General features: G+C 38.5%; 1 protein-coding gene across 1 annotated transcript; it reads right to left on the bottom strand.

Moving 5' to 3' along the window:
- Positions 1-438: 438 nt before the first annotated feature.
- LOC106832875 (serpin B3-like) lies at positions 439-8,303 on the bottom strand. Its single transcript, XM_014843790.3, has 8 exons — positions 8,243-8,303; positions 7,470-7,660; positions 6,803-6,859; positions 5,431-5,559; positions 4,556-4,673; positions 3,309-3,448; positions 2,858-3,013; positions 439-1,243 (listed from the first exon to the last, which is right to left on the bottom strand). The coding sequence occupies exons 2-8, from the start codon at positions 7,632-7,634 to the stop codon at positions 842-844; spliced, it is 1,167 nt and encodes a 388-aa protein (XP_014699276.3). The 5' UTR covers positions 7,635-7,660; positions 8,243-8,303; the 3' UTR covers positions 439-841.
- Between the last annotated feature and the right edge of the window lie 6,504 nt (positions 8,304-14,807).

The following is a 14,807-nucleotide window of genomic DNA, read 5'->3' as shown; positions in this document are numbered from 1 at the left end:
CTTCCTAAATAATTCTATGTGTATCTGTTTCTCTCAGTCTTCACTCCTGACATTCTAATGGTTTACTAATTAATATCACTATATCCTCACTGTTCTTTCCTCTCATCCACTCACATCATAATAGCCAGAGATATATTTTCAAGGTGCAGATGTGATGATCTCATTCTCCACTTTGGACAAGCAAATGAACAAAACCTGTAATGGCTTTTTGTTTATTTTAGGATAAAGTTGAAAACTCTTAATGTGAGATACAAAGCCTTTCATATCTTTGTATGAGCCTACCTCTCCAACCTCATAATGCATTACTTCTATTTTGAATTTTCTTTTTTCATGATAATATATTTCTGAATTATTTTTCCTATATGTATTGGGCCACTTGCACTTTGTGGAAGAGAAAGAACAAAAAGAAAGAGCAACAAATAATATAAGTAAGTCATTTTATTGATAATATATTTCATAAAATCAAAAATTTAGGCATGTAAGGATCCCAGATATCACCTAAATGCAAGTAAATGTGGGTGTCTAAGTTAATAAGATTAGTAGGTATAATTTTTGACAGCCAGATGACACTTCAAATTTAGGAGAAGATAAGAGTGTTGAAATGTCTTTTTATCTTATCTTGAACATTTTGTCCAAAGGGGAATTATCATGGGGAAATAAAATAGGTTTATATGTGTTTGTAGAAAGAGAAAGATAGATGTGCTATTTCAACCATTACATTCTTAGTGATAACTATGAGATTGGAAAGGAAAAAGAGCTAAAGAGAACCTGTTATTTCTAGCAATTAATATACCAGAACAACTGTGAACTGCCCCCTAAATTAGTAGCAGGCTAACTCCATCTAAGGGGAAGAGACTCTGCCCAAGAAGAGGATGCTGTTGGTCTTATTGTGCTTGATGAAGAACAGGAAAGGGTGATCACAATGGAAACTGTATGCTCGTGGCGATAACAAACCAAATTCTATACCAGTAGCAGCTGCAGCCTCTGTGCCCTCCTCATTCACCTCCACAAAGGACTTGTGTAGGATTTTAGACACCACGAGACTCCGGCTCCCAGTCATGCCAGAGAAGTCAGCGTCCTGTGGACTGAAGGCATCCAGCATCCCCAGGGACATCATTGTGTCCTTCAGGTCATAGCTCTCTTCCACTTTGAACCGAGGTAAATATAAATCCACGAATCTCTCTCTCATATTCTGTGAGCTTGTCCACTCTATTAATTTCTCAGCGGTGAGTTTGTCTTCAAGCTGTAAAAATGGAAAGAAGGCACAGCCGACATGAGCCTCAGTGGACACCCAAATCAATGTTAACATGGGATTGAATCATGTAGAAAACCTTTCTTTTAATAGAAAATGTAATTGGAGAAGATTCAGTTTATTAGATTTAATCCCAGGAGGTAAAAATAACACAGATGTGAATAAAATTATCCAATCAATTAAATGTACTTATATATTCATGACTGTGTTATTTTTCTGCATATATGGACATCTAACTATATATTTATATATGTATAGATATATCTGCATACATATATATGCAAGTACAGAATCATTAAACAAAAGTATTTTGTAAGAGATGAACTATATCTCCATTTCTTATGCTCCTTGCCTACAACTCCATCTTCAAATAGATTTCTCTTGTTAATGTCTTTGTGTACATAATTTTTTCCATAGCGCAATTCTGACATGCACCCTATTTTTATTCCTGTTTCTTTCTTGACCTATCTGTAAGCTTTTCCCATATAGATATATATATATTTCTCTAACAAGTTTAAATTCTTACATAGTGCTAGTATTAAGTTGATATTCAATGTATACATCTTAACTTAAGAGATTTTAAGCATTAGCTGTGTGTCAGTCTCTAGGCTAAACCATTGATAATTCAAAGATGAAGCATTGATCCTCGTCTGAATTTTTCATTATTTTGAGCCGCTTCTGTCCAAAGGCTTTTGCCTTGTTTACATTAGTTAGCTTAGGATCAAATCCCAGGACTTGGATGTCATTGATAACAAGGATTGCTGAGCTGGAGTATGAATATTGTAATGGCCCTTTATATATATTTCTATATTACTTTCCCTGAGGGTCTCCAATTTCCAGGGTTACCACAATATATATTTTGAGTGTGACAAGATTACTGCAACTTCAGCGTCATCATCAACTATTATAGGAATTGCAGATGGCCATTTTTGGAATGTCTTTAATGTGACAGATATTGTTATTGGTATTTTTACGTATTAACTTTATTATAACAATGCTAAGGGGAAAATTCTGTGATTCCTTTTTGTTTTGCTTTGTTGTTTGACTCCTAGCAATGAGGGTCCGAATGGTTTTTGAACACCTCGTCACAGAATACTTCTAAATTGAAAAGTAGCATCAGGATAAATCTATTTGTCCACTGTAGGCTTTGTTTTTTAAGTTTTCTTGTTGTGTTTATGAATGAACTTGCAACTATTTCCATTTTCACCTACATATGAGTGTTAATTTCCTTATCCTCAAATAAGTACACTGGAATATATCAGAAGTTCTTATGGCTGTAAAATATAATGTTTTTTTTTTTTTTTCTGAACTGACATTTTATAGTTCCCTCAGAATATTAATGGGACCTGTGATGTTAAGATTTTCCATATATTCTTCTATATCACACTGCAATACATAGAATACTTATTTTTTGGGACGTGGCATGTTCCAGGTTCTCCTTAGCAATTCTTTTTTAGGATATATGCAAAGAAGAAATGATGTATTCTGTACTTGAGCTCTGCCAGCCATCACCTGTGAGCAATGCTTCCATGAACTGTCCATGCAAGCATTGTGCTACTAGGAAATCAGGCAAAAGAAGGAAGAATTGGAGGTACAGGATTTTACCTTCTTCAGACCATCCACTTCATTTGGCAGCAGCAACATCATACTTAGGTCTTTGTGTTTGTATGGAATTTCCAGGATCTTGGCTTGCATGTCCTTCAGTTCAGTGAAATTAAAGGAATTGGTTTGTTTCATCATTTGCACTGGTTTGGTGGTAACCTGCAGTAATTAATGTGGGAAACAAATGCCAAGTGAGGCCTAAGTCAAAGAAAGATAATACTGTTGAGATACCAAGTACATCCTCATTCAAAGAAATGATCTGGGTATTTTGAGAACTAGAGAGGAGTTTCTTCAAGAATTCCCTACTAAATACAGTAATATAAAATTAAACAGGAAAATACAGCCATGACAAAGTCTATTGTCTTCCTGCAGCTGTAAATTCTATCAGATGTGAATTAAAATTTAGCATTACATATATAACTACATTTTATGATAAATAAATTATAGATAATACCTTGTTCAGCCAAAATTTTTCCTCCACAGTATATTCTTTATCAAATTTCTTGTCCCACTGCCCTTTGAAATAGACTGCGTTCACCAGAACCAGAATGGCAGAGCTGAGAGAGCTATCAGGAAACAGATCCTTGATTTTTCCTGCAAAACAAAGAAAAGCAAAGGTCTGTCATGAAAGTACAAGTGGTTTGTCTGAAGGGTGCTTTGAAAGTTACAACTGATCATTAATTATTCACACGAGTCACCTCTTTAAGGACTATGTGACCAATAGTTCACGAGGTGCCCCTTTCCTCATGGCACCAACGTGATGGAGTTACCCCTGATGGGGATGGCCCTTCTTTTCACTGGAAATGTGTTTAGAATCTCTGTATGTGGCAGACTTCAGTCCTCACACACTGAATATTGATAAATGGATATCAGCTACTCTTTCAACAAATACATCCCCTTGCTCTGTCCCTTCTTTGTTCTTCCATATCTCTGTCCTCACTTCTCCCTCCTTGCCTTCCTCCTTTTCTGTTTTTTTAACTTTGGCCTCACTTCTCAGAGGAAGGAGGGCTGGATTACTCTTTAGGACAAATGGCATGTAGTCTGTTATCTGAAACACATGCACTGTGCTGCCAGACAGCATTCCCTGGGGTGTCTTCCTCTTCCTTTGAACTTTGAATTACTGTAGGTTTGGCCTCTTATGGGGTTGGGAGGTAGGATAGGGGTTCATAGGATGGAGGCTTTCTTAAGCTCTGTGTCCTGGATGGGCAAAACAGCTTGGATAACCCCTTAGATTGCAGGGATGGAGAACAGGGCAGGCAGCTCCAGCTGCAGGTGGCAACAAAGGGAGTTTACAGGAGAGCTGCTTCTTGGCCAGTTAAGGAAGGAGATGAGAACCCTTTCTAATGTTTCTCTTAGGGAACCACATACAGAAGTTAAGGCTCTGATTTAAAGTAATGGATGTGAACCCAAGATGGGGTCTGAGCCGAGACTTGGGGTCCACAAAGGTTCTGTCATCCACGGCATTGATCAAACACAGATCTCCAGCTGTTTTTCTAGGTAGCTGGTCCTGTGACCCCTCCTGGGTTCCCTCATTTCTCTCCACATTGACTTGGAACACTCTACCATTTTCAGGACCCTCCACTGTCCTCTCTGCAAAGTCATTTCATTTTCCTCTCTGGGCACCCCAGCAGTGTCAAGCACAGGGTTCACACACAGCAGGGACTCAGTGTGTTTCTTTATAAGTGGTCTCCCATACTCTACCATTTGTTTGGCTCTCCACCCAGGAATTAATCTTCTTGCGACTTTCTTCTGCAGCATTTATAAAATCAGCAGATTCCACACCGGCAAGGTAAAATTTCTTAACATTTTCCATGTATTCCTTTGAGATGGGAAGGAAGAAAGGAGAAATTGAGCAATTTATTATTAACTATGTATTCTCAAGTTGGTTATTTTCAATGTTAAGAAAATATAGCACAGGAATCAAGACTCGAAAGACTTCTACATTTTCTTCCCCGTGCGTATTTTTATACAGCACCATTTTGGGTAATGTGAAAGGGAAGTACAGGCTGGCACAAGAATGAGGTCTCTGAGGGGCAATACCATCTGACAGAGGCAGGAGCAGAAGAGGCTGTGGGTTGCAAACTGCAAAGCTTGTTGTTCTGAAGGAGACATTGTGCTTCTGGGACTCCTCTCCAGTAATATCAACTCTTAAGGTTCTGACCTTTGCTTCTATCTTCCATCCTGGGCATTCAGTATTCCCTGGTACTTCCCCAGCTTTCCTCAGAGACTCATCAAGCCTGCCTATCCCATCAGTATCCCATTCATCATACATTTCTTGGGTCATTGTGCTATGTGACTGAATGGTGTGAGATGATTAAGGGGCATCTCACGACTTATTGTGCTACTGAGCCTGCCCATTGGTCATAAAGGAATCCCTAAACCCACACTTTCTTGGTGAATCATCAGGCTCTGGGACACTCCATTGGGTGTAGTTGTGGGAAAGGAGTCTTGCACCCTAGGTACATGCTTCCCATGGGGGTCAGCCAGACTCATCTGCTCACTCTCCTCCATTTGGTGATTGGAAGACAGAGGACCTAGGATGCAGATTAAAGGTGTGGCAGGCCAGTGAAACTTACCTGTTGAAATTGAAACGTTTTTTCTCCATAGAGCCTGTTGGCGATGCTCAGCTCATAGGCATCAGTGGGTTTCTTTAGTTCAGTCAGAAGCTTTTGAAATTGGTGATGCACATTTCCCAACTTTTCAACCTTCAAACATCAAAAAGTGAGCTCATTCCATTCTCTGCCAATGTAAGTACTAAATCCACGTAAATCTGTTAGATCCATACCTAAAGTTTGGTAGCTCCACAAATAACTTTTGTAATTATTCCCTGTTATTGGTGTAATTTACCTCAAATATCCTTCAAAAGTTTACATTTAATCTCTTTCAAGACATTCTTTGTTTCTGCTCTAAAAAAGCTGGTCTTTTCTCTTTCCAACTACAGATGCAGCACCATTCCATCATTGAATTGTCTTCCAACTGGTACATATGGTTAGGTTAAGCTTACCAGCTAAACTTAACCACCTTAAGGGCTAGAACCATTTTCATTTTAACAGCCACCAATTGCATGAGAATGTTAATTTTGTGTGTTTCAATGAAGTTGTGACACGAAGCCCTGTACACTCCTAGGTGGTATTATTTGTGAGACCTGTTGACTGTGATCTATGTCTCTTCCTCATGATGGTCATACTCCAAGTGTAGGAACACTGTGTGCCTGGTAGACTGCTGAGGCTTTACATCAGTATCTTTAAGCCTTTAATCCAATTCAGAGGAAAACAAGAAAGCTCATAGAATTAAATAACCTCTCCAAAGAGACACAAGGTAGCAGTGCCAACGTTTGAACCCAGGTCTGTCTGAATCCAGAACCTTCCACTTGCTAGCTAACACTTTTGGATTATTCAGGCTTTCAACTATATAGCTCACACAATTATTTTGTAAAGTATACTTGGACATAAGCTTATTCTTCTTAATCTCATCTGTGAGTTAATTAAAATTATACTATTTTGTCAACATTATTGGGATTAATATATATTGTTATTATTTAGTAATAATACATAATGTTATATGGTTTTCCAGTAATCCAGGCACAGTTAGTAATGTATCCCTGTATTGGGGGAGATCTTCTATTACCGCCAGCACTGGCATGAGGCAGTGTATCTCAGAGCTGTTGTGCCTGCCCACATTCCCCGTGTATGAACAGCCGAGGAGGAATTTGAAGTTAGTCTTCCAGTTCCAGAAGTCATGCTGTTAATCATTATGCTGATCTCTTCTCAGGAAAAAAAATATGAAATAAATAAGTATGTAATATGAAATGATAAATAACTCTACTTGTCCAGTGTATTTTGTCCAAGATTTCCCCTATAAATGGACTTTTCCCTGAGATCCCAGTTTGAACTCTGACCCTCTTGGATATGTGTTTCTCCTTCTAGACCCGAGTGCTCTGTGACTCACCTGAGCTGTTGTAGGGCTTTCTCTTGTGTTGTCTGTGACGTCATTAAAGTGAAGGACCTGAAAGAGACAGAAAGTGGGACTAGAAAACTTTACTCAAAAGATCTGTCTTTTCAGAGGAATCAAAAAAGGAAAGTAAAGAAAAAAGAAAGAAATAAAGAAAGCCAACAAATAAACAAAAGAACACCCTCCTCAACAATACAGAATAAGAAAACACTAAAGAAATAAAGCAAAAAGAATAAAGAAAATTTCAATGTATGCATTTGCTCATTGAAAAGCTACAGCTGAGCTGGTTGGTCACTAGCCACTGCAAAGAATCCTGATTCATCATTCATTCATGGTTGAGGAATCATGTGAAGATGTTTCCCATGGATTTAAGTCAGTGCATCACTTCCACAAGTGCTGTGGCATTTAAGTCTCACCTCTGGTTGTTGGGCAATTGTAGGAGTTCATCCCAGCTCCCAAAGGAAATCTAAGCACAGGGAAGCAGATGGGGCAGAGCACTGGGGGAGGGCACATGCCCCCCACAGCCCTGTGCTCACTCAGTCATGGGAATGCTTGACCAGCCTCCTGTGCTACCTCTGGGGGCAGCCAGATCTGTGAACATCTGCACAGAAGCCAACAGAGAAATCAATCTAATCAGGCAAATATAAAGGAAGCTGACATCTACCTGGCCAATTTGGAGCGCAGTGTTTCCTTGGGCCCCTGAGTAGGTCATGGCTAACGCTGATGTGATGCTGAGAGGGGAATAGAAGATGTTGTCCTTCTTTGATTTTTTGAACTGTTGAAACAGATCAAGTGCGAAGTGGGTGTTTGCTTCACTGAGTGAATTCATGGCGACCTTGATGTGATCTGGAACTCCTGCAAAAGCATCATGTTCATGGGATAATGAATTTACTGAAGGGGACGTTAGTCTGTAATGAAATTTTCTTAGAAGAAATGACATATTTGGGTTGTGGGATTCTGGCAAATAAAGTTTTTCATTGTTTTACTTTTCAAGCCTTTTTCAATGTACATGTATAAATTTCATTTTTGGAAGATTATCTAAATTATTATTTAAAAACTTTTGTGAAAAATTAATGGACCTTCTTTGCCTTTCTTTCATCACTAGCTGTCTTATAATTGATAGTAAGACCATGATCCATGTGGATCACATCCAGCCAGCTCCCATGACGCACTGCTCTGCTTTTTCCTTCGAGGCTCCATGGGTGCCTGACACCCTCCTCTCCACCACTTGTGCTCCTAGGGGAGCATTTACTTCATCAGAAGTAAATATATTAGGTAAAGGATACACCAGGTGAAGAAGCTGTTTCAATTTTTCCCTGGCAGAATAAGTAAAATGCAATCATACAGAATGAATAGATACATGATGTAGAAGACATCAATGTTATTATTTTAAAAAATGATTCATGATGTTAAGCTGGAGCAGCTGGAAGCTCTTACCTTCCTGGAGGAAGCAGAGGTGGGCAGGGAGCCTGTAAGCCTGTGTGTGGTGAATGGTGGGATCCTGAATATATACCTCTCTGTTGTCACCTCCCATTGCTTGGTGCAGTTAGTATTTCAAGTAAATCAACTTTTGATTTCTTAACCAGGCTAAGTGTCACCTTCATGAACATGAAATGTTTATGAGAAAAAACATTGTTCTATTCCTGTATTTCATATTCACCTGCAGAAGTAATTGTGGGCTTGCAATCATTGGCAATCATTGACTCACATGAAATGCATGGAGGCACTTTTCTAATACCAATGAGAATAAAGGTAAAATTCAACTGTCTCTCATGCTCCAAGCTACACTCACCCAGAAATAACCCTTAAAAAATCTTTCTTACTCTGATGTTCAATAGTCTTTAAGTTCACCTTCAAATGCCAACAGTTAAAATCTTACGTTTTCAATTTTATGTTCTAAAGGGGTATTTAAATCTGTTGATTTCCTTAGTAATCATTCTTTATAATCAGAAAAATAGCTCGAATTCTGTTTACAGAGATTCCGATGCAGTGTCACAGCAAGATGTGGATAACAGAAACCTAAGCCTTCTTTTAAAGGCTGTACCTTGACAGGGCTCCTCCTTGTCACCTTCCATGCCCCCTTGCATCCAGTCCCAGATTTTCCCTGTTTTAGAATATCAGTGGGACACTATTTCCCTTGCAGTGTTAACATGCTTATAATGAGAAGAACAGTTGACTGAAACAGGGCCGTTTTGCATGGCCAAATTTGTATTTTTTGTGTAAATATGAATTAGAAAAAATAATTGTTTGAGCTCCAGAATCATGCCATTTCTCTGTCACCCTGCCCTGTAGCACATTGCCCTCAGGTTCATGGAATGGACACTGTAGTCGAATGTCTGTAAGAAACAGTGAGAACCAGGGGTTGTTTGAATGCCATGGTTAATTCTGCTGTCACTGTGGCCTTATTCCTTTCATGTACATAGTCTTCCCATAGGGAGAATAATATTAAAAACTGTTGACTTTTATTGAGTAAAGATATGTATTCACCCATTTCCACCTTTAACAACTCATTGAAACAGGTCCCTTTGTTGTCCCCATTTCATGAATGACAGAAGTGAGGCACACAGCAGTTGGACAGAAGCCCAGGTTTCTACTGTTGTGAATTGCACTGTGAGATATCCAGGCAGACAGTCTGGCTCAGGACTCTGCCTGTGGATCCAGCACCCCAACTGTGTGAGACAGACTCTGGGTTTACAAAGACGTGTCTCCTTATGTTGAAATGTAGAGAACAGTTTTCTTCTGCACTCTCAGCAGAGATGATTCCTTGACAGAATCCAAAGGGGCAGGAATGTGTCAAATGCTCAGCCCCCAAACTCTCCTCTGTGGGCCCCACAATCACCAGGAGGGAAGGCTGGCCATTCAGGTACCATCTTGGGCCCCATCCTGAGACACCCAAGAACAGTGAGTGGGAATGGATTTGGGGTGATTTCCTCTGAGTGTGGGGTTCAGAGAGAGCGTGAAATCATGCCCAGCCCTCCATTCCCCCAAGCAGTTCTATCAAGCTGGGTTTGAGTAGATGAGAAACTCTGAGAGGGAACGGAGGTGGACAGAAGAAGTGTCTTTCCCAAGTGTGCACTGTCCCCAGGGGCTTGGCTATGGCTGGGGACAGGGCTGTTCTTGCAAGGCATCTGGCCTCTTATCTCCCTTACCACAGTGGTAGGGCTGTGTGTACTGGGGACTGACTTTCTAAATGAGATATAACTCATACACCATAAGGTTCACCTTTGTAAAATGTACTAGTCACTTGTTTTTAGTACTTTCACAGGGTTGTGAAACTGTCACCATGGTCTAATTCCAGAAAAACTTCATCCTTCCCCACAGAAACCACTTCCACAGTTCTCCCCTTACCTCAGTCCCTGGAAAACACTGATATACTTCTTGTCTTTCTGGTCATCTCATATAAATGGTTTTGCATGGTATGCGGCCTTTTGTAACAGGTTCCTTTCACTTAGCATAGTGTTTTCAAGTTTCATCCATTTTGTAGCATGTATCTGTGCTTCATTTCTTTATGTGACTAGATAATGTTCCATTGTACGATATACCACTTTGTTGTTATCCATTCATGTGTGGATGTACTCTTAGGTTTTGACTACTCTTTGGCTATTGTGAAAATGCTAAGCTGAACTCTCATGTAGGAATTTCAGTGTGAACATAAGTTTTAATTTCTTAAGTGCATAGTGAAATCACTACATCATATGGTAAGTCTATGTTTGATTTTGAAGAACTGCCCAACTGTTCTCCACAGTGTCTGGCCATTTTATGTTCCCTCCAGCATATGATGGGAAAATGTATGACAGTTCTGATTTCTCTTCCCTGTCCAACTCTTGTTAATGTATTTGGATCCTTTTAACACCTGCCCTGAGCAGGGTCTCTTGTCTCAGCACATCATGCATTCACAGGAAGATTCACTGACTACAAGTTCCCAGAATCACAGAGGATGGAGGTAGAAGGTGAAGGGTGAGAGGATCTTTGTAAAACTGAAAGCTTTTTCTGCCTGAAACGCACCCCCAGACCATGCTGCTGTTGGATCTCCTTTATCAATATACGTGTAGTGAAACCCTCAATGAGGTTGGTATGTAAAAGATCCTTGAGTTGAGATGAGGTGGGTGTAAGGAAGGATGTAGACTATTGGAGATTTGATGAAGGAATATGTCCAAAGGTAGAAGAGCATGACAAGAGAAAAGATGCAGGATGAAAAATTAGAAACGGAAGGAATAGGAGCTTCTCAGTCGAGGCTGCATCACCGGCCATAGTCTCCAGATAGAAGTGGAGGTTCCTAGAGCAGTGGCAGGATGAGTTTCTTTCGGTTCAAAGAGAAAGGGACCTACCCTTATAGGACTGAAGCAAGAGGCTCAGCCTGGCTGTAGAAAGAAGACATTTAGTGAGAAATTAGGATAAAGTGGGCTTCAAGGGAACTTCTGACTAAGGCTGAATTCTCCTGAGACTACACTACCAAGATTTCTCATGCAAATCTTGATTGATTTTGAGGAAAAGACACTCATTGATAAGGACCAAGTGTTTGCTAAAACTTAGAGAAAGCTTAAGTTACTTCAAATGAGAAATCATTTCATAGCTCTTTTCTGTTACTGAAAAGTGCTCCTGGCATGTAATAGGCAGGATTATGACATCCTGATGTCATACAGTGTCATAGACAACTCAGAAGTTTCAGAAGTTTTTGCATGTGAATACTTGCCAACCCTTGTCTTTGGGTATTTCTAAATATGCACCAACAACATTTGTTGCGGGGATCCAGATGCCCAATAAAACTCAAGAGGGAATTATACTTTGAGGAACCACCCTGCTATTTGTTAAGAAATATCTCCTTGGTTTTCCCAAACTATACTTCCTTGTGAGTGTGTGAGGATTTGTCAGCATTAGTGAGTTGCAAATCCTGGAGGCATTTTATTTCTTCCTTCTTACAAAGTATGTGATTGTGTCTGTGTACATAGAAACTGGTAAATGGAGAAGACCTTTCAAGCATCCAATAATAGAATATCAGCCAGTTCCTATATTTCCTGTAGATACAGACATAGATATAGTTATGTATGCATTGAATAATGTGGGAATGGGGTTAATTAGTATTTCTTTTTAATTTTCACAGGGAGACCCACTCCATGAAGGTTTGAAAAGATGTTAGGGAATTGGTCTCACATGTAGGCAAATCATGGAAGACTGTGACAAATTCATATTACCTCCTCCCTTTCCCCATTCCCACACCTACAATACCAGCCAGGACAGTCCTCTTACTTGATGCTTTCAACCAAATCCAACACTGTCATTCATTGAGTTCTCTTTTTTAAAAATTATTGTTCTTTTTTTCCAGCTGTATCATAGGTTTATAACGTTATATAAATTTCAGATGTACATCATTATATTTCCTTTCTTATGGAGATTACACCATGTTCACCACCCACAGGTTAATTACAGTCCATCACCACTCACATGTGACTAATCACTCCTTTTGCCCTCCTCCCTTCCCCCATCCTCTCTGGTAACCACCAATCCAATTTCTGTCTCTATGTGTTTCTTTGTCGTTGTTTTTATCTTCTACTCATGAGTGAGATCATATGATATTTTCATTTATTAGTGTCTTCTTCAATTTCTTTCAACAATGTTTTATAGACTTCAGTGCACAGATCATTCCCTCTTTTATTAAGTTTATTCCTAGGTATATTATTATTTTTGTTGTGATTGTAAATGGGATGGTATACTTAATTTCTCTTTCTGCTACTTCGTTGTTAGTGTATAGAAATGGAACTGATTTTTCTATGTTGATTTTGTATCCTGCAACTTTACTGTATTCACTTATTATTTCTAAAAATGTCTTTTTGGTTCTTAGGGTTTTCTATATATAAAACCATGTCATCTGCAAATGGTGCCAGTTTCACTTCTTCCTTCCAATTTGTATCCTTTTTATTTCTTTTTCTTGCCTGATTGCTCTGACTAGGATTTCCAATAGTATGTTAAATAAGAGCTGTGAAAGTGGTTATCCTTGTCTGCTTCCTATTCTTAGAGAGATAGCTTTCCGTTTTTCTCCATTGAGAATGATGTTAGCTGTGGGTTTGTCATATATGGCCTTTATTATGTAGAGGTACTTTCCTTCTATACCCATTTTATTTAGAGTTTTTATCATAAATGGATGCTGTATCTTGTCAAATGCTTTCTCTGCATCTATTGAGATGATCATGTGATTTTTATTCTTCATTTTCTAATGTGTATAACATTGATCGATTTGTAGGTATTTAACCATCCCAGCGTTCTTGAAATAAATCCCACTTGATCATGGTGTATGATCTTTTAAATGTATTGTTATATTTGATTTGCTAGTATTTTGTTGATTTTTGTGTTGATGTTCATCAGTGATATTGGCCTGTAATTTTCTTTTTTTGTGATGTCTTTGTCTGGTTTTGGCATCTGGGTAATGTTGGCTTCGTAGAATGAGCTAGGAAGCTTCACCTCCTTTTCAATCTTTTGGAAGAGTTTGAGAAGGAAACCATTAAGCTTTCTTTGAATGTTTAGCAGTATTCACCAGATAGCCGTCTGGTCCTGGACTTTTATTTTTTGGGAGGTTTTTAACTACTGTTTTGATCTCCTTACTGGTGATTGTTCTATTCAAATTCTCTACTTCTTATTGATTCATCTTAGGAAGCTTGTATGATTCCACAAATCTATCTATTTCTTCTAGATTGGTGTATAGCTTTTCATAGTATTCTCTTATAATTTTGCGTATTTCTGAGATATCCACTGTAATTTTTCCTCTTTAATTTCTGATTTTATTTATTTGAGCCTTCTCTCTTTTTTTTCTTGGCGAGTCTAGCTAAAGGTTTGCCAATTTTGTTAATCTTTTCAAAGAACCAGCTCTTGGTTTTATTGATTTTTTCTATTGTTTAGTGTCTATTTCATTTATTTCTGCTCTGATTTTTATTATTTCCTTCCTTCCCCTGATTTGGGGCTTAGTTTATTCTTCTTTTTCTATTTCCTTTAGGTGCACTGTTAGATTGTGTATTTGGGATTTTTCTGGTTTGTTGAGGTACGCCTGAATTGCTAGAAACTTCCCTCTTAGAACTGCTTTTGCTGTATCCTATAGGTCTTGGCATGTCGTATTTTCATTTTAATTTGTCCCCAGGTAATTTTTGATTTCTCCTTTGATTTCTTCATTGACCCAATCGTTGTTCAGTAGCATTTTGTTTAATCTCTACATTTTTGTGGCTTTTCTGATTTTCTTCCTGTAGTCGACTTCTAGTTTCATACCATTGTGGTCAGAAAAGATGCTTGGTATTATTTGGATCTTCTTAAATTTATTGAAACTTGTTTTGTGGCTTAATATGTGATCAATCCTGGAGAATGTTCCATGTGCATTTGAAAAGAATGTGTATTCTGTGGTTTTTGGATGGAATGTTCTGTATGTATCTACTAAGTCCATCTGGTCTAACATGTCCTTTAAAGCCAGTGTTTCCTTATTGATCTTCTGTTTGGATATCTATCATTTGGTGTAACTGGAGTGTTAAAGTCCCCTACTATTATTGTGTTACTGTCTATTTCTCTTTTTATGCCTGTTAATAATTGCTTTATATAGTTAGGTGCTCCTCTGTTGGGTTCATAGATATTTGCAAGTGTTATATCCTCTTGTTTGATTGTTCCCTTTGTCATTATGTTGTGACCTTCTTTGTCTGTTGTTACAGTTTTTGTTTTAAAGTCTATTTTGTCTAATATAAGTATTGCTACCTTAGCTTTTTGTTCATTGCCAGTTGCGTGGAGTATCTCTTTCCATTCCTTCAGTTTCAGGTTGTGAGTGTCTTTAGGTATGAAGTGTTGCTCTAGTATTCAGCATATATATGAGCCTTCTTGTTTTATCCAATTGGCCACACTATTCCTTTTGAATGGAGCGTTTAGTCCACTGACATTTAAAGTAGCTACTTATATGTATGTACTTATTGCCTTTTTGCTACATTTTTTCTGAGTGTTTTAGTTGTTCTTCTCTGTTCCTTTCTTCTTCTCTTAC

Source organism: Equus asinus, chromosome 7, assembly GCF_041296235.1.
Source record: "Equus asinus isolate D_3611 breed Donkey chromosome 7, EquAss-T2T_v2, whole genome shotgun sequence".
Classification (NCBI taxonomy): Eukaryota; Metazoa; Chordata; class Mammalia; order Perissodactyla; family Equidae; genus Equus; species Equus asinus.
This window is presented reverse-complemented; position numbering and strand designations above follow the sequence as displayed.

Bases quoted from the DNA above. Each gene is read 5' to 3' on its own strand.
- LOC106832875 (XM_014843790.3), bottom strand. From the start codon at position 7,634: ATGAATTCACTCAGTGAAGCAAACACCCACTTCGCACTTGATCTGTTT. The intron at 3,449-4,555 runs GTAGAGTATGGG...TTTGTTTTGCAG, and splicing joins GGTGGAGAGCCAAACAAATG to GAAAAATCAAGGATCTGTTT. The intron at 1,244-2,857 runs GTAAAATCCTGT...CCATTTTTACAG, and splicing joins AAGTGGATGGTCTGAAGAAG to CTTGAAGACAAACTCACCGC.